At 41.1% G+C, this 23,274-nt stretch overlaps 1 protein-coding gene across 4 annotated transcripts; it reads right to left on the bottom strand.

Annotated features, from left to right (window-relative positions):
• Positions 1-4,001: 4,001 nt before the first annotated feature.
• On the bottom strand, positions 4,002-23,192 carry KLHL22 (kelch like family member 22). 4 transcript variants are annotated; one of them, XM_074921317.1, is made up of 8 exons: positions 23,065-23,160; positions 14,514-14,675; positions 12,088-12,340; positions 11,025-11,190; positions 9,105-9,823; positions 7,903-8,095; positions 6,245-6,478; positions 4,002-5,158 (listed from the first exon to the last, which is right to left on the bottom strand). In XM_074921317.1, the coding sequence occupies exons 3-8, from the start codon at positions 12,312-12,314 to the stop codon at positions 4,781-4,783; spliced, it is 1,917 nt and encodes a 638-aa protein (XP_074777418.1). In that variant the 5' UTR covers positions 12,315-12,340; positions 14,514-14,675; positions 23,065-23,160; the 3' UTR covers positions 4,002-4,780. The 4 variants fall into 4 exon arrangements, with proteins under 4 accessions (XP_074777418.1, XP_074777415.1, XP_074777417.1 ...); XM_074921314.1 differs by lacking the exon at positions 14,514-14,675 and having other exon boundaries at positions 12,088-12,357; positions 23,065-23,192; XM_074921316.1 differs by lacking the exon at positions 14,514-14,675 and having other exon boundaries at positions 23,065-23,148.
• Between the last annotated feature and the right edge of the window lie 82 nt (positions 23,193-23,274).

Below are 23,274 nucleotides of genomic sequence, written 5' to 3' on the forward strand. Positions count from 1 at the left end.
GTAAAACAGTAGACCCAGAGATGAATAACACCATCTGAAAATTCACATCTGTGCAAAAATACTTCATCCGTTGCTAGTGCTACTGGTTTAAGTGCTTGTATCTGCCAATCAAGAGTCAGTTTTAATCACATGTAGATAGGCTACAATAGACTATGAAGGTGTTCTCTTGTCCTTTGAACAGGTTTGGATAGTTTTCTGTTTGGCCAAAATATAGATTAAAAGATAGTACTTGGACTTAAAATAACATGCTAAATAATGTTTAAAAATAATTACAAAAGCCACAGTTTAGCAGTAAAATTAGTAACATATAATATATAAAAAGAAAATAAAAATTCATATTCCTGCATTTTATTGAATTATTATTTTTGTCATAATAAAAATTGAATGTAATATGTCTAATACATGGTGATTCTGCCTGCATTTCTTATGGATAATACTAAAATCTCAAAAGAGTTGAAACATGTCAGGAATAAACAGTATTTCATTATAAAGCAGTTTTTGTGCAGTACTGCATAGGGCAGGAGAACCAGCACACCCACCTTCCCATCCAGAGAGGATTCAAAGGCATGGAGAGTTTGGAAGCAACTGCCACAATTAGCTGTTCTGAACTTGTATTCATGTAGGCTGTGTGCATCCTTCAAGTAATTCCCCCCTCAGTTTCAATAACTGTGGTTGAACTAGGCCAGATCTTCTAGGTAAAAAGATCCCATGTTCTAGTTACGTATGAGAAAAAGGTGACTTGTTCAAGATCATTTATGTTACTGAACAAGACTGGGCTTCAACTCCCTAGACTACAGACAACCATCTCAGGTGTATTACATCCCTACAACTGCATTTGGTTTAGGAAGAATGGATAAATGTATGGTACCACTTTATCTTTTTCTTACATATAAATACATTTATGCTCTTTGTCTTAACTGTTGGCAGCTTCCACCCTCAGAGCATGGCCAAAGAGTTGTAGCACGGAGGAGGTGGGGAGCTCTTAAAGTGCATCAGCTGCTGATGAAATAAAAACTCAGTTGGCAGAATATTCCCTTGAGAAGGTCCCGTCCCTCTTCCCTGTGCCCAGCTGCTCCTTCTTCCTTTTGCCAGAAGCTTCTGACCCCATCAGTTGGGCTGAATGCCAAATAAATTGTACATGTGGCTGGTCTCTAAGTAAGGAGAAGTAAATTTCTGTCAAGGGTATACAATGAGAATCCTTATTTGTTTCAAATCAAGTACTGGGTAAGCTTCCAATGCAAAATTAACCACCCTAATTTAAACCATGAGGAAGTGGGAAAGGCTATGTTGAATTTGGAGATAGACAGCTGGAAAAGAAATACAGTAGTGAAAGCAGTCATGAAACAAAAACTGAAGCAATCACAATCACTTCTCCAAATATGGAAGCTTGAAATACTTCAGGATACAAGTCCACTAATTACAAATCTAGCAAATATGCCTATACAGCTTTACCTCTGTGCTGGCAGGAAATAGGAAAATAGATTATCAAGAAACCTTGTTATTCTTCTGGACTTCCTAATGTATCAGCAGTTTAAGTGTTGGTATTTTGATCCCTTATTTCTGGAAGAGTTGTTTGGCTATTCTCTTATAGACCAGAAATAACTTAAAGCTTTCTTCGTTCATTGTCCATCTGTCCACAATGCCTTGTGCTATACTCTCTCTGAGGAATTGCTGTAAAAAATGAATGCTTTTTACTGTAAGATACAAGACATATTTAGGAGATCAGAGAATTTATAGATTAAAAAAAATGGAGTCAACCTAAAATCCCTATGAGTAAATGTTTTTCTTGAGATAACACCACATTTAAGTGGGCTGTTGAAAGCTAAGTTCCTGAAGCATCACTCTTGATAGGAAAACTGGTCAATAATAATTATAGCTCTGTGTATCAATCTGTAATCTCTCGTGGAATTTCTTTATATAGGCAACTGTAGAAAACAAGAAGAACAAAGTGCTTTACATCTGCTGAGTTAAAACTGCCAATTTAAAAGCAAACCAATTTTGTTATTGTTTAGCATATATGTTAGTTTTAAAAGGTACATGCTGGACTAAAACGAGCTACTGCTAAATGATTAGGATGGTATGAGCTAAGCTAAACTCTGTGGTTTTTTACCTAACTAAAATACATGCAAGTAAGATAGTGCATACCATAAATTTCAACAGTCACAATACACAGGGTGAAAGCAACAGAAAGTTTTGTTCATATAAAATCAAAATACTTAATATCTGCCCTTAGGTTTAGTTCATGTAACTTAGGGGTATTCTACCAGTAACTAAAAAACTCATTAAAAATAATGCAGCACTTCTCTCTAAAGTAGATGATCTACTTTAAGGAAAAGTAATTTCCTTGTAACTGCATCCTAACCCTTCTATTGATTCGCTTGGCACAGCATCCAACTGCAACATCTGATAAATAATCCAGCAACAAACTTGCATATACTAATAAATGGAAAAACGGATCACCTGACTATGTAAGAATCAGTATTCAAACACAGTGAGAGGGTAGAAGCTGGAACCACCCCCCCATGAGTTTTCTCAAGATGTTTCTTTAGCTTAATAATTACTCATGGATGTTTTACATTCTCCTATGTAATCTAAGAATTAGCCTATCAGTTTTGTTATTTGTAATAGTAAGTAATACCCTCTAGTGGTATACATAGGAAAAGAAGCCAGACAAAGAATGATTTTTTTAATCACGAAAGAAGCTAAATAACATTTTCACTTCTATAACAGGGTGTCACTGATCTGTCGAGAAGTGCTAGTTAAAATGGAAAATGCACTGCAAGCATTAGACTTGAGTTAGATATCTGTGTTTAGTTATAACAGCTGGGTCTAGAATATGACCTGGACCACTAGAAGTCTTGAATCACTTGTTAGCAGACAAAACAAATTGCCACTGCAATACTTGCAGTCTGGAAGTAGTTCTAGTGAAGTCCAGGGAGAGAGAGCTGTGCTTACATCTGACACCTACATTTAATTTCTACACATTAACTCTGCAGGCAAAATAGGAATACTCGTCAGCCTCCAATATTGCTGTGTAATAAAGTCTGTATTTCCAGACTCCATGTGCAGTTCAGAGTTCATTATCAAAAAAAGATTTTCTGAAGAAACTCATAATCAGTGTTTCCTGCAGTTACCAGGTCTTTTGTTTTATTTGCCAGTTGGCAAAGGTTCAGAGACTGAAGTGAAAACTGACAGTGCTTGAGAAAAAAATCCAACAAATGCCCTTCTTACCAAGAAAAAGCTGTTGAGTTTATTAAAAGAAACATGCAAATTCTCTTGAATCTTTTTCAGAAGCCCAGTCTACTAGAGTCATCTAGGTCCATTTTGAAATCATCTTTGTTTCCATAAACAAAACATTCCTAAGTAATGGTAATATTAAGGAATTTCTTCCATTTCTCTGAAGCAGCATGTCAATGTGCACTGTTTGTCACGATGTGATGACTAGTATCTTGTCATTCTTGATTGTTACTTTGGTTTTGCCCTTCTCCTGCAACCCCATTACTGCTACAAGATCCAAAAGCTTTTGGTAGTTTAGCATCATTTTCTGGTGGCACTGCTGCCCCTCCAAGAGGAAGGATCCTATAATATTCAGGTATCACACTGGTTCAGACTTTAGATCAGCATCTAAACTAGTGCTAAGCAAGTTGGTAGTCAGAAGCCAATTATTTTAAGGCCTCATGAAGGACGGATTTACTATGCCTTATCTTTCTGAGCTGTAGTAATTCTGTATGATGTTCCTGGCATTAGCTCAGCTACTGCAGGGTCTCGGACCACTGTAATCTTAAATACCTCTAGTTATCTCCTTATTACATTTTTTGTTATGCTATGGCAAACCAATCTCTGCTGTCTTTATTCTCTTTTAAAGCATATAATAAAAGAATGAAAAAAATTGCCCATCCCCCAAGCTGGTGTAACTTCACTGATACTAATATAGTACTATAGGATCTAATTAAGCTCACTAATTTTCAGATTCCATGGTTAATAAAACTGAGACAGTAGTTAAAAAGAAAAAAGTTCTGACAAGGATTTATTAATTTATGCTTGTGAACAAATGTGTCTGACAGTTGAACCATGAGATTGCCATACTCTGTACAGAGAGTTTTTTCTAGAAATCTTCTTTCCACTGTGTTGAGAGAACTTGTAGTATAGAAGTTCAGGAGTGGGTGTCAGTTCACAGACTCTAACCCAGTTACAAAGATGGCTGCATGCCCAGATGAGATGTTTAGACTTTCTTGCTACCATTCCTGTTTCTGTATGTTCAATCTTGCTGAAAAACCCATCAAGCTGTCTGACACCTGGCACAGGAGGGAGACACTAGGTGTTACCTTCCTGTGTTAAGCTGGCTAGGAAGTTCTATTACCAAAATGAAAAGGAAAAAAAAAAATCTCAAAAAGCTATTTCAAGCTAAAAGCTGGAAGGAAAGAAGCTAGTCAAGCTGAGCCTTCTGTGCCTTTTTTTCTGTCCATGCTGAAGATTGAGAAGAGTCTCCCGCAAAGTGAAAGAACCTCTATACTTTAACTGGGGGAAAATGGCAGTTCTGTGGTTACTTGAAAAATGCTGCTTTCTGGCAGGTGGGCAGGTACTGACTGTAAGTGGCATTTGTGCAGAACACTTGCAGATGGGCAGATATTGATTGTGAATGGCATTTTGTGCAGAACACTTATTTTTCAAACCTTTAAATACTGATTTATATATATAAGAAAGACATATAAAATCTCTAAGTATTTTCTCCAAGCCTTAATTTCCTCATCCACTGGCAAAAAATAAATATTAAAGTTTTCTAATCTTCACTTGAATTGTCAAATTCCTCCCAGTCTGATACACTCATAACTTCTGATGGAAAGTCAAGGTGATACTTCACGCGGTCTGCATGCCATTCTGAGAACCATTTCTCTGTTTCCATTAAAATAGCCCTGGGCAAAGTGAGGACGCAGGCAGCCATCCCAGAAATATCATCCTCCAGCTGTGGTCCTTCCTCCCAACAGTCTCTCTCTGCGTCGTAAATGTGGACATAGTCCATGCGGATTCCTCTGTTGTGGGATCTGCCTCCCAGGACATAGATCCTGTTGTCTAAGACTGCAATACCTGGCTCTCCATGTCCTGCAGGAAGTGGACATACATTTGTCCACTGATCAGTGCTTGGCCTATAGCAGGCAACCTGTGAAAAAAGGAAAGAGATTATCCAAAATCAACTTGTATCTTAGTGACAGAGGCTGGCCATATGGCAAACTATTTAGGAAGCCATGCAATATCATCAGCCTTTTGACAGGGTGTTGATAATGGAGAGAGCATATCACTATGTAGTAGAATACAGTACTTGGCAGAAAACTGTACATAGTTGTCATATAGCTCTGAATCCCAACTTCTGACCCTGCTGCTGGAGTAACAGCTGTATGTCATTGAAAAAATGTACACAAAAGTGAAAGAGATGGCGACACGTGGTAATATAAGCTCAGACATAATGCATCTGTTTGCATTAGGAAAAAATGTGCTGGAACATACAAATACGACAAACTGCTAAGCTTTCTCTGCACCATATGTTGGGAAGTTTTAGATTTCATTGGGTACCTTCTTGGCTAACTGCTTTTATTTGTAAGCACCTAAACACCTTTTTATCATTCAGATACTTTTCAGCTAGATTTAATTCTGCAATCTTCATTGGCTTTATAAGACCAGTTACTTTTTGTGTCTACTTTTCATGTCTTCAGCAGTTCTAGAAGGAATGGAGGAATGAAGGAATTCTAGTCTGGAATAAGACTCAAGAGAATTCTCTCCAGCCATCACTTATCATCACATGCTGTTCATTTAAGTGCATTATACAATTACCATCCGACATAGCCTTAACAAATCTGTCCTGTGATTACACACTGGTAATTCAAAAGTCCTCCATTTATTAAAAAAAAGGCATGTTAGAAGACAACGTAAAGTAAATTTAGTTGATGTGCTACTTACTGAATTTGTGCATGCCAATGAATGTTATCAATCAAAGATGTTTTAAAATTGATAAGGATTCCAAGTACTAGAGCTTTAATGCTTTGTGGGTTAGACAATGCATTCAAGGCAGACAGTGGTAAATAAATCACTGCAAGTTCTGCAATTGAGTGGGGGAGAGCTGGTGCAGTAGCTGTTGCTGGGCAGACAGTTTTTTTTTAATACTTAGCAGGAGAAATACACTACATCAGAGTACAAGCATCCACGAGAAACAGACTCTTCCAAGAAAGACACAGGTATGACATGCTCTCACCTGGTGAACATCCCTTCTGTAGCCAGAATCATTGTTGCTTCCTCCAATTACATAGAGCTTTCCCAGCAGTGCAGCCATCCCATGCCAAGCACGTCTCACTGGGCCATCTGCTAAAATGTCCCAGCGGTCAGTTTTTGGGTCATAACATTGCAGCTCCTTCAAATAGTCTTCTCCTCTCCTCCCACAAGTAATATACATCTTCCCATCCAGTGCTGCTCCAGCATGTGCATATACCTGTATCACCACATGGGAAAGCAGGAGGTTGAGGTCTGGATTTATTTGTTTCTCCCAGTTTCAAAGTATTGAAAAGACATTAAGGGAGTGACATTCTTCATGAGTTATGCAGGTAGCAACATCTGGAAGAATTTTCTTACAGACAATTCCTTTCTAAGTGATTATGTGTAAAAGTGTGAATTTCTGAATGAAATACACTAGAATTTCTAAAACTTTCAGAACTGCAGTGGGTTCTCATTCTTTATTGTTCCTTGATTAGAAGATCATTCATACTATTACTTTTCTCACTAGTCTACTTGGAAGCCTTTCTGTTGGAGATTTTTCTTATACAGTGTTATCAGGAATGCAAGATATCCTACTTAGTAGCACTCAATTGGATCTTGAGGCTTTTTATATTCTCAGCATTGACACATATTTCTTATTTGTGACCTCATGCAAGCTGTTTATCCTCTTCTACCTCTGCATCCCTTCTGTAAAACGGCAATAATGTTTATATTTTTAAGGTGTCCTGAGATTCTCAATTGAGAGGCATTATGGAATCACAAATATTATTTTGTGCTCATCACTTGACCCAAAGCTTTTAAAAGACATCGTAGAAATCAGTATAGTTTCTTGAAAGATTATTCAGGATTTAGTTTTCTTCCCTAACCAAGATTCATCAAGCTGTTATTTCTATTTATCTTCCAGCATTGCAACACTTTTAACCTGAAACTGGAAATTCTCTTTTTTTAGCAGTACTAGCACTTAAAATGAACTTTTCCACTCATAACCCCAGTTCCCATGTCATTACACCATTTCTTGGTTCCTGGGGTCATGACTGCTAGTTTGGCAATTGCTGTTCTAGAAGGATAAATGGTACTGATGACAAAAGACAGCTATTCACTCACATACTTCAAATAATGGTCTTATGTTAGCTGACTGAGATGTGATTCTGCACTACATAAATTATTGTCACCAGAAATTATTACCCAGCCCTAGTTCTGTGTCCAGGAACAAAGTAATCTATAGAAACTAATGTACCTTCTTACTGGGGCATTATCTCTTCTGATCAGGATTAAAGCATGTTGTCAGGACTATGAGAAGCTTGTACTGCTGTGGCTCATAGTTTAACTGCCTAGAAGCAATGGGAACTTCCTGTTCCCAGAGGTTATGCATTTAATTTTAAATGGTTTTAAGAATTAACACAGTAAAGGTGCAGGGGAAAACAAGAACAAAACAGGAAAAATAAGCATTTAACCTCAAAATGTAATTTACATATATTGTTATTCTCCTTTCCTGATACTCATTTATCCCCTATATACAGAGGCTACTGTTTCCCATTTGAGTATCAGCAAATTTAAAGGTACACATGAGAAACACATCTAAAAAGATTAAATCAGGGACTGGGGAAGTGTAATAGTGTGTGTGGCTCATGCACTCCTTACCTCCTTCTTCAGAGGTGTCACATATTCCCAAGTGTTGCTTTTAGGGTCATACCTCTCCACTTCCCTCAGGTCTTCATGGTAATCTCGGCCTGCGACGGCATATATATAGTTGTCCACAACACAAACACTGAGGTCAGCATGCTCTTGCTGTAGGGACTGGATCTGGAACCATTTGTTGTGTCGCGGATCATACCTTGTAAAAAAATGGGATCAAAGCAAGTTATTCATACAGCCACAGAATCATTGCTGGAATACCAGACAGCACCACAGATGTGGGTTACTGTGCTGTCTTTGGCTGAAATTGAGCTCAGCTGTAAGCAGAGTGAAATTTGGCCTTGTCAGCATTTTATTATTAGCAAAGTTGTTTTATTCTATTTTTAGAAGATGTATTTTAGCTGACCTAATCATACTATAAAAGCCTAGGTTTTCCATTATCTTATACGCTGCTGTCAGGTTATAGATAAAAATCTCTGCTTGCACAAAGCCATTCTACAACGTAAAACAGTCTAAAAATAGCACAAAGACTGAATCTGGATCTTAAAGAGTCCAAGAAGGGCATAAATATGTGGTGGGTTTTTTGATTCTTTTCCACACATACCTGCTGCTCAAAGTGGACCTCATGATTCACTTTCAGATCAAAATATCTATCTGGTCTGGAAATTTCAGTTATAGAGAAAAGTGAAACTATGCATGCCATAAAATAAGGGCAGCTCAGCTAAAACTAGTGAAGATGACCACAATATAAAGAAAAAGGGGTTGTATCATTTTTTGCAACATAATACACACAAATTCATGAAAATCAAAAATAAACCCACTTTTTTTGGGACCAAAACTACACACAGAGAACTTCCAGAAAATCCTATTTCAAGAGCATCTACACAATCTAGGGTTCTAGGTTCATTACTGCTTCCCACACCTTTAATACTTCCCCCCTCCAACAAGGCAGAAACTAGCCCACGTAATAGTAAATGAGTCGCTGCTTCTACCCTATCAGGCTTGGCTTTGTCCCATAAGCACTGGTGGAACCTTCCTGTTACTGTGAGGCTCATTTCTTTATTTCTTGTATTTTCTTTTCAGTGAGGCCCCTGCTCAGTTCCTAATCTTGTGGCTAGCAAGCGTACAGACTGTGCTACTGGCTTACTGACTCAGAGATGGGCAACAAGGTGGTAATAAAAATAATAGCAGGATTATCCTTATCTTACCTCCAACACCTTGACTCTGCTCGAAAACCACTTACATTGTTGTCTCCGCCAATTAAATACACAAAATTATTGAGAACAGCAATCCCTTGGTTGGACATTCTGGGGGCTAATGCGGCTGTAAAGTGCCTCCACTCTCCCAACAAGGGGTTCAGATACTTGGCTTGATCACTGAGGACAATGGATGGAGTAGAATGCATCCCTCCAAATCCCACTACACACTGGAACTCTGATCTCAGCTGTGTCTGGGAGCTCTGAAGCATTGGCTGAAGACATTCATTCTTGTGGTACATTAATGCATCTGCAACTGTATCTTTTAAAGGACAGGGACTTAATTTGTCATGAAGCCTTTGCAGGATCTGGGGTTCCATCAGAGGAAAACGAACTGTCTCAAGTAGCTTAAGGGGCTCCATCAGGGAGACCTGATCTGTCTCCAGTTGCTCTGGAGAATAATGATAAAAAAGTGCTCCATCATAAACTTCAAACTCATAGTTAACCTCTAAACGGTTGCTGCTGAGAAGGGAGTAGACCTTCTGCAAGGGTAGCTGTCGGTACACTTGTGTCCTTGAGAAAGCTGCAAAATTCTTCAAAATGTAGGAGTCCAGCTGATCACTCAAATGTCTCAAGTCATAATGATCAGCTAGTCTGTATACGTCCAGGATGTTCTCTTCATCTACCCAGGACATGAGAAAATCACAACAGAACTTAATGACTTCTGGAATCTGCAAGAGAGAGATATTTTTCATTTCAGACACCACTTGCCTCACACTCAAGAGACAGGTGACAGAAGGCTGGGATGACTGTAAGAAAGTTGTCCACAAGACGACTGCTCTCCTCACAGTCTGATCATCATGTTCACTTGCTCCCAATTCACCTTTCTCCTGAGAAAAAGAACTCAACATGGGTATGTAGGTGGATATAATATAGATCTTCTAATCACACTATAGTGCAAGCCTGTGAGCTTGGCTTCAGGTGCAGCAGCAATGTGTCTTCCAAGTCACATGGGACACTGGACAGCCAGGCTGCCTGGATTGTTAGCATGGCACCAAGCTGCAGGCTGCCAGGCAATCATGAAAACAGAAGGCACGGAGGACATGGTGAAAGCCAGGTTTACAGTCACTCTGTAATTGTTCTTTCAGAGCACTATAGACATGCTGTATCAGAACTGTATCTGTAACAAATACATCTGCATCACTCAAGAACACAGGAAGTCATTTGAAAGGAAAATTAATATTTAGTATTGTTTTCTGAATAAAATTTGAAGTTGTATTGGTCAGGAGGGACTACTGGCAAATAAAGAATTAACCGCTGTCCAAGAACCCCTCTGCTAACAAAGTGGTGCTAAGTGTGTAGAAATCAACCAAAGCAAGCACTCAGAAAGTTTAAGATTTAGTTCCAAAGTCTTGTGCAGCCATTAGCTGCAGGGGAAGTTAGAGAAAAAAAAAAAGTCTTAAAGGCACATAAATGTTGCACTTAGTGCAGAAACCATAGTGGTAGCATTTCCTGTGGTGACGGGGTCAGGGGAGGTTATGAGCCTGTGGACTCAATCTGGGGAAGATTGTGAGCAGCACAACAATTTCTGAGCAGCAAGCCCTGTCCTTTACCATAGGCTACAGGTATTCTTTTTTCGGAACGCTTTCATAAGCAGATCAGTGGCAGTGAGTGCTGTATAAAACAGTCCTCTAGATAAACAGTGATTATAAAACCACTGACTCAAATGAGATGTGCAAATACTCATTCATTGTTTCTACCCTTCCATAGTTAGTTCCAGTGGATACAGCACTCAAAGAAATTCTTCTCATCAGACCCATGCTTTTATTTACCCCCTAACCCTCCATCTAACCAGATATCCATGTTTTCTGTTTCTTTCATTGTTGCTTTTGTTTCTTGCTTCTTTTTTTGTCACATGTCCCAGTACCTCACCTGAAGCTGACAGGCTGCAGCTAAGGTTTCCTGTACACTGTTCACACTGAGTTCCAGCTCAGAAGTGTAAATGAAGTTCAAGATTTTACACATTGCATTGTAGGAGATGCCGTGAATATGAACTTCTTCTTGTTCCATCTCTCTCAGTCCTCCTGCAAACATTCCTCTGTAAAAAAGACAATGGCACATGCTATGGCAGATTTCCAGTTTCCTTATCTTATGTTGTCCTGGGGACATAAAAAATATTTAGATAGATAAAAACCTAGCCAGACACTTTTATAGGATTACCTCTTCTCTAAGCTAATGATACAAAGAATACAGGCCTTCAGGACCTAAGAAAGTAATACTCTTCATTCTGCAGGAAAACAGTAGGGGCCATCTGAAAGGTACCATTCACAGCTGAAGGACATAAATACAGACCCAGTATATATGATAATCAATTGGGCAGAGGCAGATACTCTGGGTGTGGGGCAAGAGGGAAAAACAGAGGAATTTGGGACTGCAGGATTTTTTTCTAAGCTAGAGCAGTTCTTCCTCCAGTTAGAAGTTTGTGTGGATTAGGATTTGTTTGTTCGCTCTCTGAAAATAAAGTCAGTTCAAGAAACTGCTAGTCAAATTGACTGGGGGAGTGCCTGGTTTAATAAACAGCAAGTCACACTACAGGCATGTAACAGAGGAGTGACCCACTTCCAGTGACTTTTTGTGTATTATGAAATGATGACCACAATGGGCAAAGTCTTACAATGCTAAGGATATGTTAAAAGCCACCCAGAGTGCATTTATGCAGAAGACACCTGTTCAGATAGTCTCTCCTCTTTATATACCTCCAAGTACCACAGGCAGTGAATTTAGGGGAGGTAAGCTTCAGTGTGCAGGAACAAGAGCTTTATTTCTGTAAAGAAATAACAGAGATGAATAAAGCCATACTATTTTGAAACACATTCAGCTCCATTTTATGGGTCTAATTTACATCCAGAAGCAGTGTGCCAAGACAGAAGATTTGGATGTTGCAGGTTTGAGTAACATTCAGACACATGCTTGTTACTGCCATACTGAGGTGTACCTGAAATAGTCACAGGATGCAGCTAGAAGTATGCGATGAGCCTCAATAGGTTTCTCTTCCACTACCAGAACTACATCGAAGAGGATGCTGCTGTCTCGGAGAGATACCAAGCCACTGAGCAAGGCCTGAGAGTGCTCTGCACTGCGGTATGTGTTGCTGGTGCGCTGCTGCAGGGAGGGCTCGAGTTGAGCTTTGTGTGGCTGAGTCAGCTCCTGATCCTCCGCCATCCCAGGCAGAAATGCTCAGCCACCAGCTGTAGCAGAATGAAATCTGTGAGACAACAGAATCAGCAAAGGTTTGTGCCTTTTGCTTTACGAACGGTCCTCAGACCCCGCCTGTCACAGAAAACAAAGCAAACCAACTCTTCAGTCAATGGTGAGACAGTTCTACCCTGAAGAAATTATTCAGAATGATGATACTGGAAATAGACAGCACACCACAGAGTGGCAAAACATGGGTTTTCAAACAAGTATTCCGACTCTTGGGTTTTCAGTCCAAGAGTCAGAGTATGTAACATGTGGGGATATTTTCCTTTCTTAGCAAGCTTTCACTTCCCAACCCATTACCAGAACCACTTGTTTCTTTTGCATTTCTGCATCATTTGTAACAAAGAATAGACATAATTTTCACCAAATTCCAAATTGCCTAATATCCTCAGATAACTTTGCTGCAATATAAACTGCACCTTTCTGTCTTTCTCTTGATATTTTACCACAGAATCTGAGAGCTCTCCCCCCATCTTTGCTTTTTCATTTTCCTTAGCTGAGCACATTTCCAACTGTTGTTCTATAAAATACTGTATGAAACTGTAGGCTTCGAATTGAATTTCTTTATGGTGACAACTACAAGCTAGCGTGCACAACTGCTTTCCACTTCACCATGACTCCCTGCAGAGAGAGGGTATTTCCTCCGGTGTAGGCACTGCAGAGAGCTATCCTGTACCTTTTTCTAGGGCTGTCACGGTAGGAAGGTCCGCTATGGCACATGGGGAAACAACTGTAAAAAGCTAACTGGAAGTGATGGTGTTTCATGCCTATGGTTAAACTGTCAAAATCTCATGAGTCCTTTTCTACCATAATTTACCCATTCCATTATCTTTGAAGAATGTCAGAAGTTGTAGCAGTTAGAGCTCAGACTCTATCCAGTTGTCAGAGCACATTAAAAAAAACACATTAGCAAAAGGAAATAACTTAGCTGATATGACTGCTTAAGACACAGTCATAATAGCCTCTCCTCTGGCAGCCTGGGAAATAGCTTAGTGGCACAAGGAATAGTCACAAGGGGTTATCAGCAGTCAGAGAAGCAAAAGCAGAACAAACCCAGCAAATCCAAACAATGAAGAAATGGAACCATTGTTTAATTGTGCCAGCCATAGGCAGTGAATGCAGCATTGGAAATCTCTCAAAGTACTGCAAGGTATCCTGTGTATGGTCAGTGAGGAAGGAGCTATCTGGATGACACCAAGAAATATGAAAATGTTTATTGAAGTCACCCTACACTATCCAAACCAAAAGGAAGCTAGGTGGCATTGCAGGTTAAACAGGGTGAAAAAAAACCTGAAAAAGCGTATTAATGGTTTTCTGCTCTTTGCCAGCAAAACCAAGACAATCAGCTCAGAAAAAGAGCTCTGATGAGACAGCCTTCTAGGAATTACACTCATGTTGACTACATGGGGGAAACTATCCATCATCAGCTGAAGAGATGAGTAATAGATTATTTTTCATGACAGGTAGACGCCTTTCCTAGAAATAAAGTGACTGCTTTTGAAGGAGACAAAACATTACTGTATCATTTGATTTGCTCCCAGGGAATACTATAAATGATGTATTGAAGCAAGGGAGATAATAGAGTAAAAAAGGCAAGTGAAGGAGTGAGTGTTACTAGATGTTAATCAGAAATTTCCCATTTCACTAGAAGGGAATAAATGTAGCAAAAACAAAGTAGCGTGAGATATGGTTCAAATACGGAACAGATTCAGATAAACTACACTAACGGTGTTAATGTGGTTTAATGTGATTAACACTCCAGAGTTAATGTGGTTAATGCTCCAAAAAAGGCTGCATCTTTTCAGGTACTTAGAGAGCTGTATCAAAAGAAGTTTCTATGAGAGTAAAATCATTGTATCAAAAGCAGAAGTAAATGTAACAGATGAAATATTTTCTGAATTCAGACTTTTGTTGGGTAGGGGAAACAGCAGGACCTTTGATACAATCTTAGAGCGTGTCATATAGTGTAGCCATTAGTGGAAGAGAAGCTAGGGAGAAATAAGTGAGATATATTAAAACTACACAGGCCATTGAACCCATGTAACAAGTGTTAGCAAAGAAATGTATTGTAGGAGAAGTGGTTTCCAGGAAGAGAGAGAGATACATGCAGGGTAGACTGGGAAACCTGTATAATCATGCCAAGCCTTTAATTAAATCTACCTTTAATGAATATAACTGTAGACAGTCACTCTTCAGCATACACGCTGTATCCAAATAATCTTAAAAAGGAACAGAAAGGAGGTGAAGCTTTCAGCAAGTAAAGCCCCAAAAGGGATCCAGTCTTTCAAACACAGTAACTGGAACCAGGAAGATCAAACGGTACTATGACAGAGAGTAAATAAAAAAAAAAAAAAAAAAAAAAAAGAGAGAGAGAGAGAAGAGAAATAATTCAGGGATTCTTAAGTCTGTATGAGTGTTAGTATCTGCAGAGGTTTCCGTGACAAATGGGGCTGTCTTGCACAGCTGCTGGGACTTTTATTTCACTCTACTTCTCCTAGATGTGGACTTGAATGGACACAACTGTTAGCAATAGCTGAACAAACCAGCCCTTCTAGCAGACCTGTGGTAAGCTCACTGTGGTCAACATAGATGCTGGGAGTGCAGCTTGAACCATCGTCCACAGATGCTTTTTGGCTAGCCAACAGCCGAGCCAAGAGGTATTTGCCATACTCTATTTTTTCAATTTTGGCAGTCCTTACTTCTTGTTCTCAACTCTTGCCCCTGGATTGTATCTTGGCTGTGAGCTGGACTGCCCTCAAGGTGGTTGCTCATGCATTGTACATCAACACAAGAGCTGCCTTGTGTGCTTGGAGTACAGAGCCACTATGATATGGAAATTCACCACTCTATAGATACCTGCAAATATTTTGCCATCCACAGTTCTTTGCTGCTAATCGATTTTGGGTGTGTAGGTTGAATACTGATGCTACTGTGGAAAAAAGGTGGAATACTACTGAGCAGGAACAGTATATGTGGTCTAAAACTTGTCATAAGCTCTTTTTATACCTGGGTACATTAAGTTTCTTAATTACACTGTGGCTACTCAGGAAATCTATATCCTGTCATCTATATCTCCCTACTCTCCTAAATTGGACTTCAAGGTTAATAAATATGAATGTACGCATGCCAACTGTCATAGTTTTAACTAGTGGTAACACACTACTCTAAAAAAATTCTTACTGCTATATCAATTATTGCCTACTTATAAAATGAAAGGTTAGCATTTATGGTTATTAATCCATGATGTATGACTGACATAGGTGGTTATGTCTTCTTATTTGAGCTATAAGCCAAGGAAAGCCTCTTAGCTTGTACCTAGGTAGTCTTAGGAACTGGTAGACTTTAAGACAAGGAAGGCTTAGTGGGGGATGGCCAGAAGATTCCCTTAGCGGATTACTGAGTGCCCTCAGCTTTGTAATAGCTGTACAAGTTGCAGCTGGGGTTGAGTGCGTAGGAAGTTAAAAGAGTGGTTGTTGCAAAGGTTAGTAGAGTTATGTTGTGGGCTTCTTTGAAAGAGAAGTGTGATGGTTTTAGCAGCCAGGTTTCCTGGCTTAAACATGGTATGCTTGGTGAGCAGACAGTTTAGTATATTTTTCTAAATATTGTTCTAAATGCTGACCACAAATTTGCTGGGGAGGGGTACTGATGTTGGCATAGCACCTTGTTTCTTAGGCTGTGTGGTCCAAATATGACCTTTCTACTGTGTGCCTTGTGTCCCTCTTACCGTTTAAAAATCTAGTACCCCAAATGGTGGAAATGAGCTATTTTATGTGTGGTACCAGCTGGGTGGAGGGAACAACTATTATATAGGAATTGTTATGCCTTTTAAGTGTCCATCAATCTTAAAAAGAGTGAGGAACCTTACTGAATAACCTCTGTATATTTTAGCTGAAAATAATTTAACCCTATCTTGTCAGAATTGTATTTTGCTTAATCTTTATTGTCCTGTAAAATGAAAAAGCTAAATATACTAGAGGCAGAACAGGTTTGTTCACTTCTTGTATGCTGCAGAAAATGTCCTATTTACTTTTTTTCCTTCCTGGCCACTCACAAACTTTGTTGGCTTTTAGGGCTTGAGGCACTATTTCCACAGGCTGGCATATCTGTCTCTGTAAATGAAAGAGCTGTAGGCAGGCCCTTGGTAGCTCATGTAAATGCACAGTCCCTTGAACCATGCAGCTAATCTCCCTCTATCCTGAGCCTCTCTGCCAGAAGGGGGCTTAGAGGATGTTCTTGAGGCCTCTCTGCTCTCTTACTTCTGTTATTGAGAAACTTGCTCTATGACTCAGCCAAGTTCCTAGAAATGAGTGATGCTCCCACCCCCCCTCCCTGTATAAGTTTCTCAGCACTGGTCTGCTGTTAACAGTGGGATTCAATGGCTGAGTACTGCAGGATTGACCCTAAAGTGGAAGAGATGAGGAACTCTTTGTTTGCTGTACTTCATTAATAGTAATAAAAAGTACTGTCTTATGTGCTGTGGTATGCTGTCTGCAAAACAAGGGAAGGCGAGTCCTTGTTCTAACCACTTTGAAACTGCAGAGAAAATCAGACTAGATATTTTCTTAGCTGGCTGCACAAGGTATTTGAGACTGCAGTTATGTTGCTTTGCATTTGTCTTTTAGAGGACATGGGCTAATTAATTTCAGGGTATTACAGTTGAGGGCCCAGTACATAAAGAAGCATATGAGGTCAGTAATTGTATGTGCATTTATATAGGCAATGCTCATGTAGGAAGACATGCACTACTGGGTGTGGTGGTGCAATTCTTACCCCTCCCTGCCCTCCTTCTTGGGCTGCTTGGTGCCAGGTGTGATTCCATCCACATTCCCCCAAGCCATACACCAATCTGTGGAGATAAGGACTCATAACCTTGAGGAGCCTGGCTCCTGCCCCTCCCAGTTGCTAGGAAAGGGTTATAATGGCGCATCATCTCCTGATGGCCTAACACACCTATCCCTGGGATGTGATCAGATGGAACAGTAACAGCGTTGCATGTTATTCAAATTCTTGTGCAACTGCCCAAAGGCACCAGATAGCATTTGACAAAAGTCAATTATCTTGGATCCTATAGACTGCAACCACCAGAGAGGCCCTTTGAGCTCTCCTGGATCGCAGCAGGCCTGTGACCAGCATCTCCCCTGAGCTGGGACGCCCCTCAGGTGTCATCTGCTCCAGACGGAAGGCCAGGGCGAAGTCCCCCGGCTCGAGTCTCAATTATCGCCCGTTGAGGAATGCCAAGGCATTGTGAGTATTTGCTCTAAACTCGAGAGGGAAATTTTCTTTGAGCTAGCTTCTATTTCAGCTGTTTATGGTGTGTGTGTGTGTGTGGGTACGTACCCTTGCCCTTGTTCCTGTGTGTTTGTCCCTTCTGTGTTCATTTTACCGAATCCAAACCCCTTTGTTTCTGTATGTATATGTCTGGTTTGTGTATGCGCATGTACATATGTGTATAAATTAAGGTACTGTTAAGTAAGTTAGAGTGAATATTGTCATTTTAGAACCTGAATAAGTCGCTTTTCTTTCTGAGTTATTTTGTATTGACAAATAGTTGTTAGTTATTAATAAATCTAGATTATTTTTCTAAATCATAACCGTGTCAATACTTTCATCCGCGACACTGGGTCACTTCAAATCTAGCAGTTAAAAAAACAAAGCAAAAAATCCCCCATAAGGAGCAAAAACTCTGAGGTACCTAGAAAGACATGACTGCTCTTTTTCAATAAAATTAAATTTTCTATATTCTGTACCTGGCTTCCATTTAGGAACCAGGAGAAAGCTTCCATGCCTTGCAGTGGTAGACATGTAGGGAGCATGAAGGAAATCTAGTATTTCCTACTTCCTGTACTATATTCAAAGCTCACTGTATTGCTAGAGGTCTCTTGTAATAAGCTATAGACACAATGGAAGCTACAGTCTCAGTGGCTTGTAGATAGCTCTGTGTGCTTGTCTTATATTCAGCCCCCATTATCACAACATGCTTCTCTTCTGCAGATTACCTGTATGAAAAATTAAAAGTCTTAGGCTTCTGATTATTCAACTGAAATAACTGCTTATATGTATATGAAAAGACTTGTGGTTCAGTTTTTTAACGAAATCCCCTCTCTGGTCAATGACAGAATACTAGCTCTTGCAGCAAAGATATGTGGTTTATGACTGAGGAGGTTGCACTTGAACAGAAGTAACTGAGGGAACGGATTGTGCCCTGATCATTCAAAGGGCAAAACAGTGAGAGACTGGTGTGCTGGCTTGCTCTTGTGTTCACTGAAAATCCTCACCCTTTTAAGAACACAGGGTATAGGGATGGAGTAGCTCAACTAGAACAGGGAAAGGAAAAATTAAAGGTGTGGTAAAATAGATATGGTAGAAGAGAAGGTCTGTCCTATCTGAATTTTAAAGTGCAGAGCAATTGTTACACCAAGGTGTTTGTGTGGGGAATTCATACAACTTTCAGCATGTTTCCTGAGATTGAGAACGGTCTTGCTTCCCTAAGAATCCATCTGTGTTGTACCTGGGAGCACTTCCAAGCAGCTGGGTCAGGGCATATGTCCTGAATGTATTCTGCTGCTATTACTGGCATTGCATGGTATGGTGTACACCTAGACAAGTACCCACCTCTTCTATGACTAGCATCCACGTCATAAATGATGCTTACTAACATGTGGTATGTGGGTGGGTTTAATAGGGTTTTTTTGTACAGTTGTGCTGACAGCCTTGATTGTCTACTGCAGAGAAATGGCTGGATACAGGAAGGATTATCCAAGTTAGTTTCTATGGAAACTCAGACATTTTTGTATTGAAGAGCTTGTGGCTGTCAGTTACATCTCTACAAAGATGTGTTTTATGCAGATAGTGATATTTTCTTGTGCATCAGCTGTGCCCAAAATAAAATAGAGCTTACTGGTGTCGGGTATCCAAATCTGTTTAGCTTACTGCCATATGGACAGGTAGTTCAAACTTGGTGGGAGTCCCACATTTTCTTAGAATTGTGGAATAATTTAGGCTGGAAAGAAACTTGGGAGGTCTCTAGTCCTATCTCCTGCTCAAAGCAGGAAAAAATTCAAAATTGGGTCAGGATGCCGAGAGCCTTGTTTAGTCAAGTGCAGAATCTCCCATCCTCATCAATAATCAGAAAACTGAGCGCTTAACCATCAAATTTGTTTTTTTCTTTATCCTGTCTGAATTTATTTTCCTGCAATTTGTGACATTTGCGCCTTATCCATGGCACTGTGAACCACAAAAACTGAATATGGCTTTATGTTTTCCTGTACCCATTAAATAGCTTTAAAAATGGCAACTGGCTCTCCCTTAGCCTTTTCTTCTCTGTATCGAACAAACGCAACCTTCTTGCCTTGCATGTGCTCCTATCTCCTTGTCTGTGCTCCTGCCCTGTATGGTGGTCCTCCACTGAACTCACAGGTTTTTCTTTCAGTATGGAGCTTAAAGCTGGGCACAGTATTTAGGTTTTGTGAGCTTCTAAGTGCTGAACAGAGTGGCAAATAATAATTTACCATGACCCACTGGCTATGCTCTGGCTAACCTATTCAACTTGGTGGTCATGAGGCCTCCCAGGCTCTCTTCTTGAAACGCTGATTTTCTAGCCAGGCTTGTCTCCAACCTGCTCTGATACATGGAGTTGCTCTGACCCAGGTGTGTGACTTCGCTTTTGCTATTGAAATGTATGTGGTTTCTCTTGGTCTGTTCTTAAAGCTTGCCAATGCCCCCTCAGTTGCAGCTCTGTCCTCTTTCTTGCAGGCCATCTTCTTCATAGCTTTTTTCTAATATAGAGCAACCAGTGTGGCATGCTGATTGTGATCCATATAGATTAGGGCCTTAAAATCTTAGTGTACTGGAAGAAGTTTAAAATCTGTGCCCTAAGGCTTCCCACACTTTCATCTCTCCCAAGGGAGTAACAAGGATTAGGATCTAAGCCAGGCTTCAGCTGAAAGCCTGACAAGAAGACAAGATACAAGACTAGAGCAAAATGCTAGTTATGCTGACTCTCAGGGGTTGCAAATGCAAATAGGCAGAACCTTGGCTATGTACCAGAACTTTAGCAGGGCAGAGGGCACACGAACAAATAGATCAACTAGTCAGGGAGTGTGGAGAACGGGGAGGCTGCTGAGTGCCTGCCAAAACAGTTCAGAAAACAGATGCAATGCCACAAACAATGTAAATTGAAAAGCAAAACTATCATTCCTTCTAACTGGAGTGCAAATACTGGAATAATTCACCAACTACATCCTAATTAGTAATGGGCACTTGTAAGACTGTTTGCTACATAAGAGACAACTGAGTATACCATTATGTGTAGACAAGACTTAAAGCCAGTTTCATGCTTTTTGAAGAAAAAGGGAAGAGAAGAGGGGTGAAGGGAAAGTTTTGCTCAGCCATTCTTCTTTCAGAATTATCCCTCTATGCATTCACAACTGTGCAAAAAAAAAAAGTTATCTTCCTGAAACACCACTTCACTTGAGGAACCTTCTACAAATATGGGAAACAACCCAAACAACTCCTTTTGACCAAGGTCCCACAAAAACAAAGGAACTAAGATATCTACTAGTATATAATATTGCAACATTAGTTTTGATCACTCATCAACACTTTTCCTAGGTCTATACAGACCATCTTTAAGTCACTAATGGAAATATGCAAGTACATCACTCAGGGCTGAATTTCTGAGCCATTTTCAGTTTTTAGCATTAGTAGTATACTTGAAGTGCGGGAGGAAACCAAAAGGTTTGGTTTGGGAAACTGCTTTTGCAAATTATGCTGTCTCACAAATTTTGGCATTCACTCTTTTCTGAAGTAAACACCTGTTGTTTGTTTTTTCCAAGCCTATTACAACTTCTTTGTAAGACATATTGAGAATAAACCATCTCATATTTAATATGTATATGGCAAAACTCCCATGAAATGCATCTATGTTTAAATATATAAATATTTTAAAATATTCCCCAGGAACAGTAGCATAACCTAAAGATTGTGAGCTTTTTATCTTGAATATTTTGCCTTATGCATGAGTAATGTGCAACTTGCCCAAATTAACAGAATTAAGTTTTCAGTAGTGCATTTTTGGAAGGTGGCCTGTGGCCCAAATGCTACCAAGCAATTGTAATAAGGAAAACAAAAATTCAGTGCAGTGCTAAAATGCTTACACTTATGGCTTCATCATCTTTTTAAGAGTTTGATTATTTTCTCATTCTTAATCTTGAACTGAGATTTGCTTTTCACCTGAGTATTTCAATAGCCATGTTCTCATTTGGATGGAGCGGCTGCTTGTGTTTGAAGGAAAGCGTGTTAACCAACTATATTCAGGTAGGGTGTACCTGCTGCTTACCCTAAAAACAAGTGGCCTACCATTAAGGCTCCAGCTTTTTCCAGAATCAGGAGGTAGTGTTTAGTTCTACGTTGAGATAGATCTAGTAAACCTGTGAGGAATATGTTCTTTTGCCAGAATTATTTTAATGATGCCAAGAACTTAAAAAGCCCCTAAAAAATGCTAAAGTTTATTCCACAGTGAGAATAACATTTTTTTTTTTTTTGGTGAAGCTTCTATAGGATTAAGCTTTCTAAAGTAATAACTATGCCAAGATTGAGTTTATAAATTAGCCAATGGTACATGTTCTATGAATCTTGAGAGATCAGCCAGCAAGACTTGAACCTGCTTTGTTGAACTGTTAAATCACATCATGAAATTTTAATAGTCTAAAATACAAGGAGGAAAAAAGTTAGAAAGTAATTAATTCTGTGCCAAATGCAATAATTAAATGACCTGGAAGAGAGTAAAGGTATCTTCCAGTATGCTCCAGCTCTGATTTCTATATCAAACATGAATACACTCATATTATTCACCACATTAATTTTGTTCCTGCAAGGATCTGTGAGGTTCCCCCTGCCCTGTAACTTATACATTTCTCCATCAGGAACACAGAATGAACAGTTTTCTCTGCAGGGGAAGGCTACCTGGAGTTGCACATAATAAGAGACAGCCTGACTCCAGGCTAATTCTGTGATGAAGAGATGAAAGCCAGTTAAGGCATGCTTATGGTTTTACTTTCTCTTCCCCTGATGAAAACGCCTTTGCAGGTCCTGACACCCAGTATCTTCCCACTTGCTCACCCCACCTCCCGTGCGGGCAGCCCAAGCGGGGCAGCCCTGGCATCTCTGCGGAGGGACGTGGGTCTCAGCCTCGGCCAGAGCCTCCTCAGGGGCTTCATGCAGACAGCAGGGCCTTGGCTTCAGCCCTGGCCTGCCTGGGGCGGCCTCGGTGGCTTCACGGGGGCGGCAGGACCTTGGCAAGGGGCTGCCTTGGCCTGGCTGGGAGCAGGGCGGCCGTGCGGCTGGCGGGGGCCCGGCAGACCCGGCGCCTGGCGCGCTGCACCCCGACCCTGCTGTGGCCGGCGCACCCGGCGGCCCCTCGGCCGTGCCCCACCCCCGCCCCCCCGTGCCCCCGCCCCTGGGCATCCCTGCGGCGAGCGGGGGAAGCGGGACAGCGCCCCACCGCCTCGGGCCTCGTCGCGGGGCGGGGGGGGGGGGGGGGCCGAGCCGGGACGGGCTCCCGCACTCGGCCCCGGGGCTCGCTCGGACCCCGGGGGGAACAGGTAACGCCGCTGCCAGGGCCGGCTGGGGGGCGCCGCCTCCCCGGGAGCACCGGGCGGCCCAGCCGGGGGCCTGCGCTCTCTCTCCCCCCGCCGCCGCCCCAGCCACCTACCGAGAGCGGCGGCAGCGGCGGCCTCCGCCTTCATGTGCGACTCGGAAACCACGGCGAGCGCGCGTGACGCGCCCGCCCGGCGAGGGAGGGGCGGCGGCGGCGGCCGGAACCGGGGCGGGCGGAGGGGGGGAGAGCCCCCAGCGTCACCCGGGCTCCGGCTGCGCTGCGGTGTCCCTCGGCGCAGGCGTGCCCGGTCGAGCACCGGGGCCT

This window comes from Athene noctua, chromosome 17 (assembly GCF_965140245.1).
Source record: "Athene noctua chromosome 17, bAthNoc1.hap1.1, whole genome shotgun sequence".
Lineage (NCBI taxonomy): Eukaryota > Metazoa > Chordata > Aves > Strigiformes > Strigidae > Athene > Athene noctua.

What these genes read in the sequence shown, in the direction of transcription:
- KLHL22 (XM_074921314.1), bottom strand. Translation starts at nt 12,314, where the DNA reads ATGGCGGAGGATCAGGAGCTGACTCAGCCACACAAAGCTCAACTCGAG. An exon ending in CTGCAGCCTGTCAGCTTCAG is followed by an intron (nt 9,824 to 11,024) that starts GTGAGGTACTGG and finishes TCTCTCTTGCAG; the next exon opens with ATTCCAGAAGTCATTAAGTT. An exon ending in GCAGAGTCAAGGTGTTGGAG is followed by an intron (nt 8,096 to 9,104) that starts GTAAGATAAGGA and finishes TTTTTTTACAAG; the next exon opens with GTATGATCCGCGACACAACA.